Source organism: Hippopotamus amphibius, chromosome 8 (genome assembly GCF_030028045.1).
Source record: "Hippopotamus amphibius kiboko isolate mHipAmp2 chromosome 8, mHipAmp2.hap2, whole genome shotgun sequence".
NCBI lineage: Eukaryota > Metazoa > Chordata > Mammalia > Artiodactyla > Hippopotamidae > Hippopotamus > Hippopotamus amphibius.
This window is the reverse complement of record NC_080193.1, coordinates 116,863,241-116,888,140: the sequence shown is the minus strand read 5'-3', so window position 1 is coordinate 116,888,140 and position 24,900 is coordinate 116,863,241. Positions and strand designations below refer to the sequence as shown.

Genomic DNA, 24,900 nt, shown 5'->3' with positions numbered 1-24,900 from the left:
CAGTTCTAAAGTGAGCCCTAAGGGCAGTCCTAAGCCAAGTTTTAAAACAAATTTAAAAGCAAGATCCAAAGTTACTCCTTTGCCTAAATTTAGAACAAAACCACACCTAGGACCTAGGCACTCTAAGACCAAAAGCAAGACCAAATTAGGTACTGGAGAGAAGTCTCCAAAAAATAATTGGTCCAGGACTGCCAGTGGGCTGCCAGACATCCTATCAACAGGAGATGCCAAAAACTTATTGGAAATGAAATTGCCTACTTCAGAACTAAAAATGTATGCCAAAGATATAATAAGTAATATCCTGAAAACAATTGTTAAAGAATTTGAAAAGGTGACGCAAATTAGAGCAATGGTAAATGATAAAGCTTTACCATCTGATCAAATCATGGCAGCAAATAAAATAGTTAATACAGTTTTGCAAGGATTATATGCTACAAATAACCACAATTTGACTAATCCTATCAAATTCTCACATCTGGATGATCCCAAACTTTCACAGGGGAATATAGGTGCAGAGTCTCTTGCCAAACCACAAGCATGTTTTTACTTGGAAAATGTTTCTTCACAGTTAGAACAGATTTTTCCTAAAGAAGGTATATTTAAAAAATTGTTTGACAAATGGCAAGCAGAATCAAATGACATGGAAAATGAAAAATGTAAGCTCTTGATGATAGCTGAAAATGGTTTGACTGAAATTTCAATAAAAGCAAAAGAATTAGAACATTCTCTTTCACTTTTAAATTTGCCACATCTTGAGGATTCTGAAAACAGGTTTCATAGTTGTTTTAAGGGAGCTTCTGCTAGAGCTGAAGACACCAAAGCACAAATTAATATGTTTGGAAGAGAGATTGTTGAAATGCTATTTGAAAAATTACAGCTATGCTTTTTGTCCCAGATGCCCACCCCACGTGGTAAAGAAACTCCAGCAAGTAGGAAAGAACACATTACTACGAAAACTAAATATGGTTTTCCAACCAAGGACATCCTCAGCAATGTACCAATATGTAACACTAAAACCAAAGACCAAAGTTCTTTGGGCTCTAGCAACCAAATTTTTCGAGAAATTGTAGAAAGGGTTTTAAATATGTTAGAGTCATTTGTAGACTTACAGTTTAAACATATCTCTAAATATGAGTTTTCTGAAATAGTGAAAATGCCTGTAGAAAACCTTTTTCCTGTCCAACCAAGATTATTAAGCAAAAAGATGTTGCCAAAAGTACAACCACTGAAAAAGTTTTCCAATGAATCCAAGTCAAGTACTGTTATTTCCAAGGAAAATGTGCAGAATACCCTTCTACAGTTTCATTCATTCCATTCAGAATTACTAACATATGCTGTTAATATTATCAGTGACATGCTTGGTATAATTAAGAGCAAGCTAGACAAAGAAATAAGCCAAGCAGAACCATCTTCAGTTAGTATACTGAAAGAGAATGTTGCAGCAAGTGAGATCATTGGTACACTGATGGACCAGTGTCCTCATTTCCACAAGTCTCTGATCAAAAACCTTCCAAAGCAAAGTTTGTTCCAAGGAGTAGAAAATACCTACATTGTTAATCAGGTTGAATTAGCAACTAATATGAAAATGCCCATGTCAAAGTTAAAGGAAGTAAGTTTTCAGAATAATCCTCCACAAAGCGGTGTATCAGGTTTGGGGTTTTATTCAGAGGAAGATAAGAAAAAAAGGTATAAGCCTTCATCAAATTTACCCTCATATTCCAGAGCCTCTGCAGAAGACACAATTAGAAGCTCAGAGCCAATGGAAGGGCCTGATTCAGAAAATATACCATCATGCTCTAGAAACAAAGTACAAGACTTTAGCCCAGAGGAATCTTACTTGGGCTATTTTGATCAAGCTATAAAAGGTAACAGCTCCCTCCCTGAAGGAAGTGTCTTACAAAAACTGTTAAAGAAAGCAAATGAATCCACAGAAACAGCATTAAAGCAAGTCATGTCATTCATAGAAATGAGAAAAGGTGAAAATCCAAGAGTGTTTCATTATGAGATCTCCAAAACAGTTGTTGAGCCAAACCAAATTCATACAACTGTTTCTCCACTCAAAATTTGTTTAGCCGCAGAAAATATTGTCAGTACTGTGCTGTCAAGCTATGGCTTTCCAAGTCAACCACACATTAATGAAAGCACAGAAACAATGAAACCATTTTTCATATCAAAGCAAAACCCTTTGTCTGTAATAGCTGGAGGACAAAAGAATGAGGAGAAAAACTTGCTTAGAATGTGGGATAAAAGAATCAGCTGTATACCTGAAGAAGAAGAAGAAGAAGAAGAAAGGCCTGAAGCCAGCAGGGAAGATTTTTCTTTGTTGCAAAAATGGGAAAATAAGAGTTACGTGAAGATAAAGACTCTGAAAGAAGTTGAAGTCATTGCTTTTGCTGATCATGAACTAGGTCCAAATGAAATTCATCTGGTAGCAAGACATGTCACCACATCCGTGGTCACATATTTAAAGAACTTTGAAACTAGAGGTAAGCAAGAGTGGGCATAATTTAGAAAAAAAAATAGTCTGATTTATTTAAAAGATCTCGTCCAAGAAGCTTCATTTACTGTTTTTCTGTAAACAGCCTTAGAGGGTATTTAATTACTTCTTAATATATCAGGATACTAAAAAAAAAAAAGTTAAACATTCATATGGTTTGAATCTGAAAAGGTCTGTTGCTGAATTTTCCATATCTGCAGATGAGAGAAAATGTGATTGTTTTAAAGTAGGGGATTTTGGTTGAACATGAGGTATGAGTTCCAAAGCTCTTTTAAAGTTCTCATGCACGACTTCTTTATAATCATACCAAATGCACAGGTAACTGATTGAAGGTATGATTCAACTTTAAGGTGTACAGTTGAAGTTATTGCTATTATTAGTAACAGTGGATAAGAACAGTAGTATTAAACATCTTGTTTGTATTCCAGTATTAAATTCCTTTTAGGTATAATACTCTAAACATATATTTAAAAATATTTTTTCATTCCCTTTTTAAAAATGCTTATCTGTAAATATTAAGTTGAACCATATGTGACAGCCACTTTTGTATATCAAAACCTGGTAATTATTGGAAATTTCATAAAATTCAATCTAATAATCTATTATAGCCTTGAACTGGATCAGTAATTCCAGTTGCCAATAATTAGTTGCTACTTTACCAGTCCAGATACATCACTTGCCCATCATTCAAATAGCAGAACACATACTATCAGTCCTACCTACCTATACAACAAGGCCATTTCCTATACTTAAAACTGATATTATTTCAAGATGGACAGTTGTGTGTCTACAATTGCAAGCTTATGAGTAGAATTTCTTTAAGCATAGCCTAACTGAACTTAGAGAATAAGAAAAACAAAGCAAACAAGAGAAGATCCATGATTCCATCCCATTGGTATTTGGCTCTTTCTACCATATCTCTTCTGTATTCCCAGACATGTCCAGGGCCTTCCAGTGATTTCACTCATGTTCCTTCCACATGGAACACTCTTTCCTCACTCCCTTCATCTCAACATGGCCAAAACCTGTCTAGCTATCAAAGTTCAGCTTAAAGCCTCCCCTCCCCACTGAGTCTTGCCTGATTCCACATGCAGAGGTATAACAGGTTGTTACATTCTGAGGAAGTTTTGAGAAAAAAGAAGAGTATGTAGCTTTGGCTACAAATCTAAGAAACTGCCCATATCAAGTAGGTATATGATTTAGATACTCTGTTGAATAGAAGAGTCGAGTCCTGTGCCTGGCTGGGTTGGCCCATCATCTTTGTGACAAATGAATCTAGGGGTTAAAGTATTGCTGACGTTACAGTTTATCCCTAACCTTTCTGAAGTGAGCACACTTTTATTTCAGTCAAGTTATTATTGCAACACAACTCTTTAGCTTCCTAAAAGTAATACATAACATTATATATTTGAATAGAAATATTTTTAAAATAATTACATGAGATATCTAGAGATCATTGCAGACATGCTAGGATGTAACGCTACAGTTGGAAATCATTTCTTTGCCCCAGGATTTCCAGCTTCTCCGAGCACCTTAACCATCTATGCAAGACAGATATCAGCACTAGACTTAGAGATTTGAATTCCTCAGGGTTGTTTTCTCAACTTTATGGCTAAAATTAAGATCCCACATGTGGGAAATAAGTAACTGAAGAAAACCCAATATCTTTCTTGACTAGATTTTCCTTTTTCTTTAGTGAGGTGTTCCAAAGGTGAAATTCATATGTAAATAACTACCAATATATTGAATTTTCCATATGTCTCTTAATGCATGCTAAAATGGTAATGTTTTCTTTTTTAAGTTTCCAGTGAGGAGGTGTCTGTTGTTTCCACACTGTCAAGGAAAAAATATCAATCAAAACAGCCTCTAAGAAGCATATACAATGATTCTTCACTTTATCAACTTTGTGAACATCTCACTGAGTGTGTCATTTGCCATTTAATTTCAAACATTTCTGATAGCACCACAGAGAGCAGAGAAAAAGAGAAAGCATGGGAAAGACAAAATGCAGCACTTAACAGGATTATTTCAATTGATTCTCAAGTGTTTAAGAGTAGGTCAATTTCTGTTGGAGAACTTGCTTTAAGTATTTCTGAAATCATCACTGAAATCCTTTTAAATAGTAACATCATAGAGACTGACATTGTACAGCAAATGTTTTCATTAAAAAGAAAGTACATTTACTGCCCAGGAGTAGCTGCTGCTGACTTTGATGAGCTCTTTCAGGATCTCTTAATAGGTGTGATTCATGTACTGTCCAAAGAAATAGGGTTAAATCATCACCTGGAACACAGTGAAAGAAATAGACCATTTTCCATGCTTAGAAGCAATAGTGTGCCCATTTGCAACAAAAAAAATACCATGCAAAGACATAAAGCTTCCAGAGACTGGATTCAAACTGATCATATCATTCAAAAAAATAAATTAAATTATCTGGCCTGTAAGTTAGATAGTCTGACTGATAGCCTAAAAACTCATGAATCCAAAGAAGTAGTCAACAAGGTTTTCAGTATTGTTTTGGAGTTGTTTTTACCAGATGAACAGCCAGTTGAGGCTATGGATTCTGATAAAAAAGCAGGAACATTTTTCGCATCATCGAATGATTGGCAGTGTAATCACATACTTGGAAATAACTTAGGGCTCACCCCCAAATCGGTTTTCCTTCTCAATGTTGTGTGTGAGAAACTTATTAGAACACTTTTAGAAAAATGCACAAACTCTCTCTTTTTTGATAATAGCCCTCTTTCTGAAGAGATATCAGCAGAAGAATGTCAACTTTTAAAAATACTTCAGAGTGTGGATGATGAAGAATTTGATTATTGTAAGGGAATGATGGACTGTGAACAATTTCAAGGGGATTATATGTCAGACATTTTGGAAAATCTGGCAGAAATGGATCAAGATTTATTGTCATCAGACTCTATGCTTACTATTATTTCCCACAGCTTGGTTAAATCATTGATGGATAAACTATGTCATGGAATACAACTCCCCCAAAGTCCACCTTTTGCAAACAAGCAGTTGACATGTGGAACAAGAGAAATACAGTCTAGTTTCATAAAAGCGAAAAGGCCAGAATTAACAGAATTAGGACAAGCTAAAGATTCTTTAGGACTCATGAGTTATGATGGCAGTGCTTTGACAGGACCCCTGAATAATCCCAGTGTAGTTAACTCCAAAATACAAGCACCATTTGGCAAAAAATATTCAGTAAATTTCACTAATGTGTCACCTTTTAAAAGACAGGGAACAAAAGATATGGATACAATAGCCATCCATAATAAGCTATATCCAGGAGATATGAATACGGGTGTTTATTCAGCCACATTTTTAGAGGACATAATTTCAGAACTGTTTTTTAATCTCTCTATTTCACTGTGGGGCAAAAATGAAAACATCACTGAGGCCCAGCTCAGTGAGATGAATGCATTGTTTGTCAGCAATGTGGTGAATGAGTTTAATAAGGCTAGGGTCACTGTTTTACGGAATTCTGAAGAAAGGCTGTGTTTTCCACCAATCCATAAAGAAACTGTTAGTAGGATTGTTGACTCAGTTTATTATGATGTTTTACAGCAATATAAATTAAAAGTGACCTGTGGTGGTAATCTGGCATGTGACAGTACTTCAATAGCAGAACAAATAACGAATAGCATATTATTAGAGATCTTGGACTACCAACTCTCATCTTGCTTCAGGGGAAAGCTTTTATATAACTCATACTACCCTCTCAATGCTGAAATTATATTACAGAAACTTCAGAATAACCTGAGAGAATTTACTTCTCAACCTAGGTCTTCAGCAGGCTATAGCACCATGTTATCACACTCATTTTTAGAAGATATCATCAGAAGACTTTTATCTCAACTCATTGCTCCACCCAGTAAGGCTTCCTCTTTGGGAAAAAAATATTTCATGAGTTCATATTTTAATGAAATGTCTACCTGTATAATAAATAAGGTTATATCAGCCATTTCAAAACATAAAATTTGGTTCACTATATATGATAATCAATATCTATGTACAGGAAAAAACCTCCAGAAGATGGTGGATTCTGTTTATAGAAATATTATGCAAACATCTGACTCTCTTCTTTCAATACAGAAAAGTGTAGTCAGCCGAAGCCCGATAATGGTTGACCGAATAGCCAGTTTTATTATCCAAGAGATTATTGAAAATCATCTTCAACCATTTTTGTGTGGAGAAGGTTTACCTCGTCCAAAGACTCCATCAGATGCAGTATCGAATATGGTTAAACAAGTTATCAGTGAAGTCATAGAGTCACACAGACCCCAGATGCCATCACCCTCAGGTATTTATCCTGAGACATTTGTAGGGAAAATTGTTGCCAGACTTTTATCAAAAATTTTCAGTCCAAAGCATAACACCAAAATTGAAATGGAAAACATGACCCAAAAAATAGTAAAGTCAGTAAATAACCATTTTGACAAAGCTAAAGTTCACATTCTATATGATGACAAAGAACAGTCTTACCCCTCTGTAGATACAGATATTGTGGATGAACTCGTCACCTCAGTTTATAGAAATGTTTTAAAACAACATGGATTAGACCCTGAGGCTGATAAAGAGTCTGAAGACAGTGATACTTTTGTGGAAAAAATTACCAACTTAGTTGTAGCAGCTATTTCAGATTACCTTCTTCATCCACTGTTTTCTGGGGATTTTCCATCTTCTTCATATTCTATTTCAACAGCTGAGAATATTGTTCAAGACGTTCTTGGTAACATCAGTAGATCTCCCAAGCCAAGTCAGAGTTTATCTCCATATAACACCTTGCTGCCGTACACGTTTTTAGAAGACATGATCAGAGTGCTGTTATCTAAAATTTTTCCTTCTGCATCTAGTATTGTTGCAAACAGAGGTAATCCAAAAGATAGATCAAAACTTAATTTCAATGAAGTTGCTTCAAATATAATCAGTGACATTAGGATGAAAATTTCCCAACATGAAATTCGATTTTCAAAAGATGAAGAAGAAACCAAGTTTGTTTATTCAGAAGATGATATTCAGCATCTCGTGGACTCAGTATTCAAAAATATTTCAAACTCTGAGTCTCAAGGATCAGTTGAGCAAAATATCACAAGCAGTAATGATGTTCTTATTGACAGAATAGCGGGTTTTATCATTAAACATATCTGTCAACAACATCTTCAGCCATTTGTGGATGGAAAGTCATTACCTTCTTCATCATACATATATTTTGACGATGAGAGAAGGCAGTGGTTTTATGCCAGTGTTTATTCCTCAACTTTTTTGGAAGATGTGATTTCTGGGATTTTAAGCAAAATATTCCACAGGGTGTTAGGCATTGTACAAACAAAATCAGTAACAGATTCAGGAGATGAACTGTTTGATAAAGCTGAAAAACTCATACATTTCATAACAGAGGAATTCTCAAAAGCCCAAGTTAGCATTTTAGAGAATGCTGAGGAAAATTTATGTTTGCCTCCAGTGGAGAGAGATGTAGTCAAAAACATTATTGACAGGGTATACAGCAAAGTTGTGCAAGAATATGAAATGGATATAATGCCTGATAAAGATTTTCTGAATGACACAAAGACACTGGCTGCAAGGATAACTAAAACCATCTTGGTCGAAACCTCTGATTTCCAAATTCATCCAGATCTTATAGAAAAGCTTCCATTTGGGCCCCAACCCAAACTTAGTACTGATATTTTGATAAAGAAAGTTCAATGTGACATTATTAAATCAAGATTCCAAAGACAGGCTTCAGCACTATATACTACTATGTTATCACATACTCATTTGGAAAAAATTGTGTTTCAGCTTATATCTCAGATGAGTCCATTGGCCTCTAGGACAGAACACCCGAATACTTCTCAATCAGACTTAAGTAATACAGTAATAAAAGTGATAAATGAAATCATGTCAATAATTTCAAAACATGCAATATGTATTACTAAACATGGGAATGAAAAGCATAGTATGATTTCAGAAAAAGATATCCAATCCATGGTTGATTCCATTTATGCTGACCTTTCCTATTCAAATATATACCAGTCTCTTACAAAGGATAAAAAAGGTATAAGTAATATACCTGTTTCAAAAATAGCAAGTTTTATAATAAAAGAAATCTTTAATCATCATCTTCAGTCATTTTTATCTAGAGATAAAACTCTTGTTTCAGCTGCAGTTGATCAAACTTATAAACAGAAAGCAGTAGATCCTAAACAAAAAGAGTTGTCTTTCATTGTGAATTCAGCTGTCTTTTTCGAGGAAGTAATTTCTGAACTTTTATGTAAACTCCTTTATGCATTCTCACATAATGTCTTGGCTGCTCAAAACCCAGATACAGTAAAAGCCGAAGTTACTGGCATTGTTACAACATTAGTAAATTCAATTGTTCTGGAGTTCACCACATCAGAGGTTTTAGTTGCAGGTAATTTTGATGATGATATCTGTTTTTTGGAAGGATATAAAGAAATGGTTCAAAAAACAGTCAACCTAATTTATGAAAAAATATTAGATGAATATAAATCTCTGATTCAAATATATAGGGCTATACAAAATGATACTGCTTGTTTCGGAAGAAAAATATATAATTTGCTTTTGGAAGAAATTTATGATTATCAGGTGCAGTCATTAGTTTCAGGAAAATTAGTATCTTCTTCCTATTCTTCCCCTCAACCTGATAAAATCATCAGAAATGTGCTGAGTGTCATCGTCAGAGATAGCCATGCCTTGCCATCCTGTATTACTGTGCTGCCACGTTCTCTTTTAGAAGATATGATTTACAAGCTTCTAGTGCATATCTTCCCTTCAGCTGACACTGAAAGTGAACTAAAAGAGGAAGAGGTTTCACCAGATTATGAGTTTGTGGATACAGCATCAAAATTAACTGATGAAATTATCAAAGAAATTTCTGAACACGAGATCCGTCTTGCTACAGCAGAGGAGAATGCAGAGAGTATGCAATTAGAAGTGATTGAGAATTTGGTTGACTCTATATGTAATAATATTTGGAAAAAATCTGAATTTCAAGCTGAAGTCCAGAAAGATGAAGACGAAAAAGGAGGCTCATTTCTCAGTAAAATAGCTGCTTTCATTATGAAGGCAATCATGGATCATCATCTGCAGCCATTTTTACATGGTGAAGAACCATCTCCCAGTAACTTATCTAATTATGACCATGTCTCTGTACATACTAAACCTAGTAAAGAAAAGAGACAGCCTTCTCTATATTCAGCTACATTTTTGGAAGATGTAATTGTTGACCTTGTTCGCAAATTTTATTCTCTTCCAAGTATTACTGAAGGTTCTAAGAAAAAAGAAACACCAGAGCCAGACATTGTGAGCTTAGCTATAAAATTTGCAAACTCTCTGATAGGAGAATTTAGGAAAAGTGAAATTAAAGTTCTACCAAATGCTGAAGAAATGTTTTCTTTTCCACCAGTTGATAAAGAGACAGTTGATAAGATATCCAACTTTGTGTATGATCAGTTCATAGGAAAGTATGGATGTAATGATGTTCAGAAGGATGATAAAAATAACATTGTTATAGAAATAATTGCTGCTTTAGCCCAGAAGGCAATATCTGCTTTCAAGATTCAACCACTTTTTTCAGGAGACTGGTCTTCCACCTTCTTTTCATTTCTAAATCCAGATAACATCACCCAAAGGGTTAAACACCTTCCACAGAAAACCTCTACACAGATAAACAGATGCGTAAAAGGGAACCAACTTACTTTACCAGAACAATCATATAAACACACGTCTCTAATCTCAGACCAGAAAAATTTGTTGGATACTTTGGAAATAAATAGAGATGCAGTGAGTAAGAAGAAAAGTTTCAAAACTGAGGAGACATCAATGAGAAAAGGTGACATCCAAGATCCAATAGTTACCTCTGTAACTAGAATTATGAAAAGCAACATGGTTAACTTATTATCAGGATCAGCTGCAGTTGTGGCAAATAAAAAGAAAGAGAATGAAAAGGAAATGGTAATTCCAATTCAAAAATATAATGTATCAAAAGTTACTTCTCCAGTTACCAGTGTGAGAACTAAAGATACACAGGAGCCATATTTGAAGGGAACACTTAAAAATAATGAAATTGAGAAAAGCCTATCGGCTTCAGATAAGGAGGGGCAAGCTAATGAGGTACGCACACAATTTCCAGTAGTTACTGATGGTACAGAATGTGAAAAGGAAATACTTGGACCAGATTTTGCAATAGACAGTGAGAAGATTGACAAAACAAGAGAAAATTCATTAAAGAAAGAAGACAAGCCCTTTCAATTATCTTCTTTGATATCCAAAGCAAAAAATACAGAGACCACAATAGAGAAAACTTTGAAATCAGTTGCCCGAAAGCCAAACAATGAGAGGGAAGACTCTCCAGCTCAAATAGATATAAAGGAAGGACAGTACTCAGATTATGAATGTGTTCAAAATGTCATTGAAAATATTTATGACAATATCTTAGGAATATATCATTCTCAAGAATCAGCAGATTATTCAAAACAACAAAGTCTCCCAAGTTATACGGCACTGCCTCTAGTTCAAGAGGTTGGCAAGGATTTTGCACAGTCTGTTTCAAGAAAGGATTTATCCCTCTCAATTAACAAGAATCTCCCTGCCAAAGAGAAAGAAGAAAAAGAGAAAGAGAAAGCAAGAGAAGTAGAAAATGAGAGGGAAAAAGAGAGAGGGGAAAAAAGAGAAAAAGAGAAAGAAAAAGTTAAGGATATTAAAAAGGAACCTAGTAAACCAGACAGTCCTCAGTACCCAGCAAAAAGTGAACCTGGAATTTTTCCTGCTAAATTTTTAGAAGATGTTATCACCGAAATGGTTAACAGATTGGTCTTTTCTTCCTCACCCAAAACACAAACATATGATACATGTCAAAATGTGAGTGATGATGAAAATCAAGCTGAACTCTATGACACAGCTATGAGACTTATTGATTTACTGTTAGAGGAGTTTTCAAATGCTCAAATTAAGGTATTTAGGCCAGATAAGGAAAATCAGTTTTTTCTACCTGTAGATAAAGTGTCATCAGTTCCTAAAGGACCTCCCAGGCATAAAGAATCAAACATAGATAAAGCACCATCCAACACTAAGAAAATAACTGTGGATAATATGCATAAAACAACTGAAAAACCCTCTTCAAATAAGATACTAGACAAAATATCAATTGATAAAACATTGGTCAACAAAGTTGTTCACTCCTCTGTATGTAATATTTTGAAGGAATATAGATCTCAAGACTCCATTTGTGAGAATATAAAGAGTAATGGGGAAATTTTAGCAAGACGACTAACTAGTGCAGTGATAAATGAAATTTTTCAACATAAGCTAAATTTGATATTGTGTGATGAGGTTCCAGCTTCATCATGTTTGCCTCTGGAAACTAAGGATGTTATTAAAAAGGTCCAAAAGGTGGCTCAAACAGCCAGCAAAGAATGTCAAACATCATCGCCATATACCATCATGCTGCCTCATGAATTTTTAGAGAATGTGATTTCTGCTCTTGTATCTAAAATTTTCTCAACAGTATCCAACACCAAAGCAGGAACATCTGAGGGCAACTGGTTCACAGAACTAGATTTCCTTCAAATGAAGTTATTAAGCACAGTTACAACAGAGATCTCCAAAGTTGAAGATATGATTATACAGTATGTGGAATCCTTACATCCCAATGACAATGAAATAATTCAATTAGTGGTTCAATCACTCTATAACAATCTCTTGTCACAGTTTGGATCACAAGAGATTATACAAAATTGTGCAGCCAGTGGATGTAGAATTCTTTCAGAAACCATAGTTGACTTAATTCTACGAGAAGTGACTGGCAATCAGTTGCAGAACTACTTTTCTGGAGAGCTAACTCCATATCAGTGTGCAGAAGTTGACAGTGTTGTTGAAAATATTCTTAAAGATGTTATCCAAACTGCTGATGTTCCCCAGACTCAACCATCACATGCTTGTATACTGCCTTATAACATAATAGAAGAAATTGCTGTAAAATTTTTATCAAAGCTTTTATCTATGTTTCCAAAAGATACAGAAAGACCCAAATCCCAAGAAACTGAAATGCAAAAAGTAACCTCAAAAATATTAAATTCAATACAAGAATTTATCTCCAAAAGTAACATGAAAGTTGTATCACCAGCAAAGGAATTGCCTACTGTACCTTTAGCTGACAATGAAACCATTGAAAAAGTAGTTAATTCTGTTTATGCCAGTATTTTAAAGCACTCTGGCTCACACACTTCTATATTTAAAGATTTATTGGGTAAGAGTAATGTCCTCTCTGATATAATAGGTTTTTTAATGGTGAAAGAAATTTCCAATTCTAAATTTCAACCTCAAGTAAAGGAAGAATTATCAAGTTCAGAATTAGCTCTGGAAGCTGTCAAAATTATGGAAAAAGTGGTCAAAATGGTTGATGAATTTAAGTCCCAAGAAAAGTCTTCATCCAAGAAAGGTTCTGTGTTAGATGCCAAGTTTTTAGAGGAAGCACTGGCCTTGTTCTTGGCTAAAATAATAAGGCTGCCAAGTGCCTCAAGCAAACATGCAAAAAACTTATCAAAGCCCGAGTTAAATAAAATTGCATCTCAACTGACGAAATCTGTGACAGCTGAAATTTCTAAGAGTAATATTAATCTTGCTGCTGCTGATACTGAAGAACACTTTTTAAATCCAGAAAGTATAGAAATGATTTCTCAGGTTATTGATTCTATTTATAGTAATGTACTACAACAATCTGGAACCCATAAAGATCTTTATTATGATATAAAAAGTACAAACAGAGTTTTCCCTAAAAAAGTGGCTAGTTTAATTATTAATGAAGTTTCAAATTTTCCCTTGGATATAGTTAGTCCAAAGAATTCAGACGCTAGTCTTTTTGGAGATCTAGACATTAACAGAATTGTTCAGAAGGCACAAGAGCATGCTAAAATGATCCCTGACTTAGATAAAGAAAAGTCAAATAAAGATTCAATTGTAGAGGACTCTACAATTAAAATAGTTCCATATGTTGGGAATAAACCACTCAAAATAGATCCAAACATTATCTCAGAACACTTAGCAGTAATTTCTGTAAAAACTCAGCCTCTTGAGAGACTTAAGATGGAATGTTTGAAAAACACTGGACACAGCATAGCAGAACTGAGAAGAGCATCACTAAGTGGAAGAAGTTATTCCTCAGACACATCTGCTGTAGGACAGTTAAAGAGAGAAAGACGTACCTCATTGAATAAGATGGGAAGACTAGATGTAAAACCCTTCGAGGTAAGTGCAAAAGCAATATCAAAAAAAAGAAAGAGAGAGAGACATGATTGTTCTGTGATTCCCTTCCTCAAATAGCTATATGGGGATGTATTTTCTTGTTGTTATTGCCAGCCCAATAGGAAAATTGGTTGCATTGCACAAGCCAATCTGTATATGACTTACTGGGACTTACCATATCAGCTCTATGACTCCCTCCAAAGGTCTCAGTTTTCCTAAGACAATCAATTTAAACTGGCTTAAAAAAAAATAATGGGAATATAAGGACATACCCTTAACAGTAAAATCAGGCTGACTGAAATTATAATGATAAAACTATCTACAATTTCTCAAACCTAAAGCTCTACAGTAGTAATACTACTCTTTTTACTTTTAACAACATTCATCAACACACATCAGACTACTATGATTACTACTACTCTATTAAACTCTTAGATTATATTCTTATTATTTCACTTTAATTATATTAGTCTTCCTCAAGTTCTTCTATACTCTCAAGAAGTGTCAAGTGTCTTTGTTCTTCCATCCTTGTTCTAGATTTAGCTGCTTTAATGCTGCCATATTTATGAACCTGTTTCCTCTTGCTTTAGTCCCTAGCTCCATACTTAGGCCCCAAATATATTAAACTAATTGAGACTTTAAAAGTGTCAAAATGATGTCCTCGTTACAAGAAAATTATACCACTGAGGACAAAGGGGTGGTCTGGTCAATAGTGTTACACTGATCTACTACACATTTTGATTTTTATCAGAGCCCCTTGTACTGATGGTGTTCACTCATAAGAAGACTGAGTGTGCTTAGGGGTATAATCTGTGGCCTGGACAATAAGCAAAGTTTTATAGAATCATTCCCCCTAGAGCATAAACTTGAAGTAAATTTTCTCCAGCACTGTCCTGCAACCCAGTGCTATTAAATATGTTAACCAGCACGTTATGTTTTCAAACCCAAATACTGAGATGATTATGGGCTGACATACTAATTTAATCTTCTTTTCCCTAAATTTTTTTAACCAGATGAGTCCTTTCAAGCTCTAAAATTTATTCTTCCACATGGATTCTCATCATTTGCATTAGCTTACTATTTGGTAGTCTTCATTCATATGTAAGTAACCTCATAGGAGTAAAATTTGTGTGAACAGACTATAGAATAGCATCACTCAAAAGCAGTTTTTAATTATCTGTAGAATTGTCTGTCACAAATCTTACTCTTAGTTACCAGTTCTCTTTAAGTCGTTTAGAGACCACAGAAAGCAGGAAGGGAATATTTAAGCCAAAATAATTACCACTGTCCCCCTAAGGAGAAGAAAATCCATCCTAAAAATAAAACACAAATAAAGAAGCAGACCTAGACAACTCTGATAAGACATATGATTTGTACCAATCTGGGCACCAATGCTGTCAGTCTCCTGCATAGGGACAAGAGAAGAGACTAAAAAACAGTAGATTAGATCAGAGAACCTAAACACTAGTTGGCCTCACCCCAGGGATTTATTTTCTGTTTTGAGATAGCATAAATTCCCAACACACTAGGCATGTACATATGAAAACCGTATATAGTAACAAATTCCAAAGCCATATAGAACAGCTTTGGATTTTGTAAACCACTGGTCCCCTCCACAAACACAGAAAATCAAAGTTCTTAAGGAAGCTATTCCTATATTTTGTTTCCACAGAAGGTATTCTTTTAGGGCACCAGTATCTGAAAAACTGGCTTACAGTGTTACACAGGGATGTTGAGGTCTAGGATTATTAACTCAAGACAATTTGGAGGCTCTGTGGCATCATCAAAGGCTACTGAAATGGGGGAAGTTCTGTTATTTAATTATAATTGTCTTTTCTTTGATCTGTCCTTAGACATTGAAAATGGAAAGTGAGATTTGACTAGGGAAGTGAGAAAAAAATGAATATGTTTTGAAGACTCTTTTGGACAATATATCCAAAGGATCAGTGGTGGAATGACAGGGGTTAAGGAGTCAAAGACCTTCACAGTCTTGGTTATTCATTTTTAAAATTCAAGATCAGATAATACCTTGCTTTTTTGTTGAAAATATGTACATTTCAGTTTCTCTATGATAACCTATCTACAATTTTAGAAAAATATATTATTATGTCTACTTCTGTCACAAACTTTCAAAGTAACTTAAAAACAAAAAAAATTATGCAACAAAATATAAAGTTTAAGCAAAAAAAAGAAGAACCTGTGTTAGTCCTTCCTTTAAACTCTGGGGTAAATTATGGTAGATTAATAAAATAATGCCTGAAGGTAAAATAAATGATAGATACCAACAAATATTTCTTAAATTTTCATGTTTCTTTTTTAAAATATTGCTAATGTAAATGTGGCATCTGAAGATAATACTTCTTTTACATTGAAACTAGAAATCAGACTAAAATAGCTGTATTATAATAGAATACAAGAAAAGTGATTGAGGCATTTGTTTTTGATATTCCTTATACCTTCAATTCCAGGCTGTTTGCAGAAATTCATTTCAGAATATAAGAAAGCCTGATATCACCAAGGTGGAGCTTTTAAAAGATGTTCAGAACAAAAAAGAACTTATCCTTCGGTTAGTAGCTCATGATATTGATCAAGAAGTTTCAGAAAGTACCATAGAAGAGGAATTCATGTTTGACGAAAATGAAATTGTTTTAAGAGAGATTGTACAAGAAGAACACTTAGGAGAACAAGTTGAAGATCAGGTAAAAGAAGCCACAAAGCCAGTAGAAACCAAAGTTGTTTCTCCCAAGCCAACACGAAGCACAAGCAGCCTGAAAAAGTTTTTTTCACTAAGCAAATATTATCAGCCCACATCTAACGCAAATGTTGAAAATACTGAAGCAACCTCAAATCATGTAACAGAACCTAAGGAGGGACAAGTTAAAAGAACTCTTGCTGAACTTGACATGGTCACCTACACAAGAACCTTGACCGAAACAGATACTGTTTGGGAGGAAAAGCCACAGAGGAAGGTGAGTGAGAAATATGACTGTCAATAGCCAGATATCTAAGGAAAGAGTAGAGATCTTCAGAAATTCTGTCCAAGAGCCTACCTTAATTGGGCAGAAAAGGATACTAAAATGGTTCCAGACAGTCTCTTGCTAAGCCTGGCAACATTTACAGTATGAGAGAAAAAACTAACAGATGAATTCATAAAATGCAGTTAAGGGAAAGCAGATAATGGAAAGAGACATAGATTAGTTAGAAGTCCAGGGATAACAGAAAATGGAAGCTATCTAAGAGAAATGCAAGCTAATTACAGTATTTACATCTATCTTTTAATAGGTTCGAGCCCTTTTGTATTTTGCCTGATAAATACCTTTTGAACAGGTAGGGCAGGACCAGAAGGTAGGCCGAGGTAGGAAGAAGTAAAAAAGGATCCACACAAATTCAAATTGTCTGGGTTCAAATGCTGGCTCTCACTTTAATAGCTATGTATCTTTTGGGCAAGTTACATAGCCAACTTTTTTCTTACAAGTTACTTAGCCAACTTGCCCAAAGTTGACAAGTTAATCAAAATATTTTAAATATTACCCTTGCAATGAGCCCATAAACTCCACTAGCATCATGGGGAACAGCTCTCTCTCTTCCCTAGTACCACACCCCTCACATAACATAGTGGTCTGGACTTCAGTGACCCTTTGAGTGGTTCCTGTCCAAAGATCCATACCAAAACATGTCTTGGAAAAGTGGATATGATATAGGATTTCCTGGTGGGACAGTTCTATTGATTATCCATTTGACATGGATAATCAATAGAATTATCCAGGTTAACACAAAAGCTGAGATACAACTCTGTTCAGTTCAGAAGCTTCCCAGGTAAATCATCTTAACACATACTCTGACCTGTTTGTTGGGAATCTATGTGTGATTACATGACCAGACGCAGTCTGCAAAAATAGTATTCTTGAGCCTCATAGTCAGAAATGCTGGCTTCATAGATAACTAAAGAATTGTTATAACAATAGCAAAAGTCAAAATGGATTTCATATAATGGATTATTGTTCATCTACAATAATACCAATAGTAGTAGTCTACTTTTTCAAGATTCTAATAGACATAGCAATAAAGGTATTCTTATCAAAGTAATGGCCATAAAAGCACACATGACTTCCCAACAAACAGATCAGAGTATGGGTTAAGATGAATTGATGAGAGTTATATCTCTGTTCTTTTTTCTTTTTGAACTAAGTTTTCATTAAAATATTTGTAAAGTACAGAAATGGAAAACTATATTCCTCAAATTTTGTGCTAGGTTTATCTTTAATGTTTATTCAAACTTCAATATTATAGATCATCTTCACTAGCCATTTCCAAAGAATTATATTGGCAAGAGACATTTTAATTAGACTTATAGGGTTCATCTATTTTTAAAGTAATCTCTGAACCTTTTTCTAATTATAGTGTAGATTAAAGGGCAGGATATGCCACGTATGTGAGAAAGTGCATATCAAACGCTACTTTATGTAATACATGGTTTGCACTTTTCCAGAAAGAAGAAAAAATCCTTATTACTGAGCCGACACATTACTTCATACACAGAATTATGAGTTCCTCTTCATACAACCAAGAAGATTTGATTTCATATGCCGGGTACATGAAATTAAAGCAATATAAAAATAGAAATCTGAGATGAAAGTAATGCTTATGGGAAGAATGAGGTCTCTGGTAAAACTATGATTGGGCAGGTATTCAGCCCTGGATCTTCCCTCACTCTTTCTTATCCTTTCCTCCCTTGGCTCCCCACTGTGGACTTTCCCTAAAGCCTCTCCTTTCTATCTGATTCCCCATTTCTAGTTACCTGGCCTCTACATTCTTCCTAGCATAGCAGTGTCTTGGATGAAGCATTTGCTAGTGTGTTTTGGTTTTGGTTTTTCTTAACCTGGAAGATAGTGCAGATACTATTGTGACCCAGTGCCAGTGCCTTCCAGCCCAAAGTGTTCCTGTGCAACTCTATTTAAGTAACTAAATGTTCCAGTGTGTATAACTGCCTCTAAGAAGAATCCAAATAAGAGAGGGAGCAGTGTAAGTTGAAGCATTCAGAGATGAATTCTAGAAAGCAGTGGAGTTTGATGTGGGCCTGTAAGGATGGACAACATCTACATAAGGAGAAGGCAACCCAAGTTTGGATGACTATAGGAGCAAAGTCTGAACTATGTGGCATATATAGAGGACAGAGAGAAAAGGTACACTGTAGACGTGAAATCTAATTAATAACTATATCTAGAACAGTTAGAACTTGTCTAAATTATTCTTAAGTTTATAAGAATGTTCATAACCTAGAAAAGATAGCATTTCTATTGTGGGAGAAGCAATAGGTATAAATAGAAAAATCTACCTGGTTATAACTTTTTCCCACTCAGCATGAAAGAATTATTTCTTTTCGACACTGACACTATTTTGGAACATCTTTTTCTGGCCAATCATTGGCTCTTTTTTCCTACATTATGATTATATTAATATACAAAATTAGTAATGCAGGTACCTCGCTATTACTTATATCAATGAAGACAGAGGGCACAGATAATACCAAATAAAAGCCAATGTAGAGCAAGATAACATTTAATTTTATTTTGAAAAAGTCAATATTTTGACTAAAAAGAGCTGTTATAAAACAGTGTATAGAAGTGGTCTAGAATGGCATTCCTTGTAATCATGTAATTTGATTATTTTGAATTTTCTTGGTATTGGATCATTTAAAAGTTGTTTTGGTTACTGCAGTTGCTTAGGTAGGTCATTGTACAGATGAGTTCAATGTTGTAGCTTGTATTGATCCATCTCAACTCTTATAAATTATATACATGGCAAGTCAATATTAGTATTTTATTTACCTAATAAATTTGAGTAAAATTGCTAAGAGACTGTACACTTTGTATCTAAAAACAATACTTATTTTTATATTTTCTACATTTCTTAGAGCAAGATAACAGACCAAGAAACTGAACACCCTTGTTTTCTTGTAGGAATAAAAAATAAACCACTATAGACTGCTAAAACATTTTATAAGAGCTCTGGAAACCAGTCAAATAACTGCAACAACCAAGGGAATGCCCAGTCAAAGACAATCTACCTGGTTATAGGAAATTCCACAGACTTACGCTTGTCATTCCCAACCCTCTTCTGCAACATGATGTGGCACAGTTAGAAAGAAATGGCCCAATTCTGTTTTCTCTCTTGGGGTGGAAAGAGCAGAATGGAACTTGTTTGTAATGTTCGGGTCTGTCTGTGGGCTGCCTGAGGGAATGTTTTCTGTCTCACCTGAATAGGAGCTCAAATTGGAAATGGTGGCATAGTTTGGATCTAAGTCTGGAAGCCACAGAAGTCAGTAGATGGATGTCATAATGCATGAAAATCACAAGGGACTACAGCTGCACAAACACCTGAGGGCAATAGATTACAGGTAGAGGAAAGTTATAGAATAGCTTAAGGCCCTGAGAAGAAACATGATGAGACTCTTAGGAAATAAAACATTTAAAAGCAGGTCAGGAAAATTGAAGAAGGGGAAAAAAAGTACATAGATAAGCCCAGAAGGACACATACCCAGAACAAAACAAAGACCTGAAGGCTTTACCTCAGACTGTTCCCAAGGCTCAGAGCCTTACTAATTAGTGAAGGGCTTCTACACCAATCTCCCAAAACTGAAAGAGGTAGCTGTTTCTTTAAATGCTCAAATTTTGACATAAGATCACAATGCATATTAAGAAACATGGAAATAGGGCACATTTTAAGAAACCAAATAAATTCCCAGAAACTGTCCATGGAGAAACACACCAATTGGACATACATGACAGAGATTTTTAAATAACTGTCTTAAATATGTTCAAAAGCCAAAGAAAAACACAGGCAAAGAACTAAAGGAAGTCAGGAGAAAATTATATGAATAAAATACATATAAACAAAAACAAAGAGATAGAAATAGGAACCAGACAGAAATAACAGAAATTCTGGAGCTGAAAAATATAGTAACTAAATTGCAAAATTCACTAGGTGGGTTCAAAAGCAGATTCAATCAAATGGAAGGAAGCATCAGTGAAATTGAACACAAGTCATTTGAAATTACTGAGTCTGAGCAGCAAAAAGAAAAGACTGAAAAAAGAGTGAACAGATTCTGTGGAACTTAAGGGACACCATCAAGCGACCTATATATATGTATATATAGATATACACACACACAGACACAATGGTGAGTTCCAGAGAAGAGACAGAGAAAGGGGCAGGGAGATTATTTGAGGAAATAATGGCTAAAACCTCCTCAAATTTGAAAAAGTATGAATATACAAATACAATAAGTTCAATGACTTCTAAGTAGCATAAGTACACAGAGACTATCTGCAACATCTTATAATCACAACCATCGAAAGCCAAAGACAAAAGAGAATCTTGAAAGTGGCAAGACAGAAATGACTTGTACAAGAGAGCTCCATAAAATTATCAGTGAAATTTTTAGAAGAAACCTTGCAGGATGTAAGGCACTAAATTATATATTTAAAGGGCTTAAAGAGAAAACTGTCAAGTGAGAACTCTATAACCAGCAAAAATACCCTTCAAAAATGAGAAAGAAATGAGAACGTTTTAAGACAAAAAATAAAACAAAAAGCTGAGGAAGTTCATTACCACCAGACATGGACTGCAAGAAATGATAAAAGTTCTTCAAATTGAAACTAAAGGATGATAGACAGTAACTCAAAGCCATATGAAAATACAAAATTCTCCAGTAAAGACATTAAATACATAGACAAATATAGAAACCAGCATTATAGTAATTTTAGTTCATAATTCCACTTTTTATTTTCTACAGGATTTAAAAAACAAATGCATAAAAAATAATTGTAAATCTATGCTGAGGTATGGACTATAGGAAGCCATAATTTGGGACAGCAATAAAAAAGGGATGGGGGTTGATCTATAAAGGAGTAGAGTTTTTGTATGCAGTTGAGGTTAAATTGGTATCAATTTTTAAGATAGATTGTCATAACTTTAGGACATTATATGTAATCTCTGTGGTAACAAAGAAAATATCTATAGAATATACATGAAAGGAAATCAAAAGGGAATCAGAATGTGTCTCTGCAAAACCTCAACTAACACAAAGGAAGGCACTAGTGGAGGATATGAGGGGTTACATACCTCAACATAATAAAGGCTATATACGACAAACCTACAGCTAACATCATACTCAATGGTGAAAAGCTGAAAAATTTTTCTGTAAGATCCAGGAGCAAGACAAAGATGTCCACTCTTGCCACTTTTATTCAGCATAGTTTTGGAAGTCCTAGCTGTGGTGATCAGAGAAGAAAAAGAAATAAAAGCAATTCAAATTGGAAAAGAAGTTAAACTGTCACTGTTTGCAGATGACATGATACTATACATAGAAAATCCTAAAGACACTACCAGAAAACTATTAGAGCTCATCAGTGAATTCAGTAAAATTGCAGGTTATGAAATTATTACACAAAAATCTGTTGCATTTCTATACACTAACAACAAAAGATCAGAATGAGAAATTAAAGAAACAGTCCCATTTATCATCGCAGCAAAAAGAATAAAATACCTAGGAATAAACTTACCTAAGGAGACAAAAGACCTGTACTCCAAAAATTATACAAAACTGATGAAAGAAACAAAGACAACAGAAACAGATGGAAATATGTACCATGTTCTTGAGTTGGAAACTCAATATTCTCAAAATGCCTATACTACAAGGCAATCCACAGATTCAGTGCAATCCCTATCAAATTGCCAATGGCATTTTTCATAGAACTAGAACTAAACAATTTTTAAATCTGTATGAAGATATAAAAGACCCCATTTAGCCAAAGTAATCTTGAGAGAGAAAAGTGGAGCTGGAAGAATCAGGCTCCCTGACTTCAGATTATACTACAAAGCTATAGTCATCAAAGTAGTATGGTGTGGGCACAAAAATAGAGATACAGATCAATGGAATGGGATAGGAAGCCCAGAAATAAACCCATGCACCTATGGTCAATTAATCTATGACAAAGGAGGCAATACTATAAAATGGAGGAAAGAATTTCTTCAGTAAATGGTGCTGGGAAAACTGGAAACCTACATGTAAAAGAATGAAATCAGAATACTCTTTTACACCATACACTATAAAACTGTTGGAGGAAAACATAGGCAGAGCACTCTCTGACATAAATCACAGCAAAATCTTTTTCAGTCCATCTCCCAGAGTATAGAAATAAAAATAAACAAATGGGACCTATTTAAACTCAAAAAGCTTTTGCACAGCAAAGGAAATCATAAACAAAATGAAAAGGCAATGCACAAAATGGGAGAAAATATTTGCAAACGATGTGACAGACAAGGGATTAGTCTCCAGAATTTACAAACAGCTCATGTGGCTTAATATCATAAAAATAAACAACCCAATCAAAAAATGGGCAGAAGACCTAAATAGACATTTCTCCAAAGAAGACATAGAGATGGCCAAGATGCACATGAAAAGATATTCAACATCACTAATTATTAAAGAAATGCAAGTCAAAACTACAATGAAATATTACCTCACACCACTCAGAATAGCTATCATCAAAAAAATCAACAAACAATAAATGCTGGAGGGGGTGTGAAGAGAAAGGAACCCTCCTGCACTGTTAGTGGGAATAAATTGGTACAGCCACTGTGGAGAACAGTATGGAGGATCCTTAAAAAACTAAATAGAGCTACCATATGATCCTGCAATCCCACTCCTGGGCATATATCTGGAGAAAAACATGGGTCTGAAACAATGCATGCACCCCAATGTTCACCACAGCACTGTATACAACAGCCAAGACATGGAAGCAACCTAAGTGTCCATCAACAGAGGAATGGATAAGGAAGACGTGGTACACATATACAATGGAATATTACTCAGCCATAAAAAGGAATGAAATAGTGCCATTTGCAGAGACATGGATGGACCTAGAGATCGTCATTCAGAGTAAGTCAGAAAGAGAAAAACAAATATCGTATAATATCACTATCACTTATATGTGGAATCTAGAAAAATGGACAGATGAACTTACAGACAAAGCAGCAATAGAATCACAGATGTAGAGAACAGACTTGTGGTTACCAGTGGGGGAAGGGGGTGTGGGGTGGGACAAACTGGGAGATTGGGATTGACATATATACACTACTATGTATAAAACAGACAACTAATGAGAACCTAGTGTTTAGCACAGAGAACTCTACTCAATGATCTGTGGTGACCTAAATGGGAAGGAAATCTAAAAAGATTGGATATATGTATACATATAACTGATTCACTTTGCTGTACAACAGAAACTAACACAACATTGTAAAGCAACTATACTCCAATTAAAAAAAAAAGATGTTATAAGAACCTAACATTACACCTTAAATACCTAGAAAAAGAAAAATAAACTCAAAACTACTAGATGGAAGGAAATAATAAAGATTAAAGAAGAGATAAACAAGAGAATAGAAAAATAAAATCAGTGAAACCAAGAGTTCTTCAAAAAGATTGATAAAATTGACAAATTTTAGCTATATTGCCTAAGAAAAAAAGAAGACTCAAATTGCTAAAATCATAAGTGAAAGAGACATTATAACTGATTCAACAAAATAAAAAGAATTATGAGTACTATGAACAATTATATGCCAGCAAAATGAATCTAAATAACAAATGAAATAATCTAAATGAAATAGAAAAATTCCTAAAAACATGACCTACCAAGACTGATTCATGAAAAAATGGGAAAATCTGAACAAACTTGTAACTAGTAAAGAAATTGAATCGGTAATTAAGACGCTCCTAACAAAAACTCATTACCAGATGATTTCACTGGTGAATTGTAGCAAACATTTAAAAGAGAGTTAACACCACTCCTCCTAAAACTTCTCCTCAAACTACTTGATGTAAAGTAAACTTCCTCCAAACAAAACAACAATAGCAACAACAACAAACCTCTTCAAACTATTGATACAAAAATTTTCAACAAAATACTAGTAAACAGAATTCAATAGCAGATTAAAATGATTGTACACTGTGACTTAAGGGGGTTTTATCCCAGGAGTACAGGGGAAGTTCAACTTATGAAAATCAGTCAGTGCAATACAAGACATTAACAGGATGAAGGGAAATAAATAATAAATAAATAAACAAACAA

At 34.6% G+C, this 24,900-nt stretch overlaps 1 protein-coding gene across 1 annotated transcript in view; it reads left to right on the top strand.

Annotated features, from left to right (window-relative positions):
* Positions 1-24,900, top strand: part of FSIP2 (fibrous sheath interacting protein 2) — a 117,412-nt gene that overhangs the window by 79,731 nt on the left and 12,781 nt on the right. Inside the window, exons 17-21 of the mRNA XM_057746510.1 lie at positions 4-2,486; positions 4,299-11,155; positions 11,219-13,768; positions 16,234-16,734; positions 18,255-18,355. Coding sequence (XP_057602493.1) covers positions 4-2,486; positions 4,299-11,155; positions 11,219-13,768; positions 16,234-16,734; positions 18,255-18,355 — 12,492 coding nt within the window. The remainder of the gene's footprint in view (positions 1-3; positions 2,487-4,298; positions 11,156-11,218; positions 13,769-16,233; positions 16,735-18,254; positions 18,356-24,900) is intronic.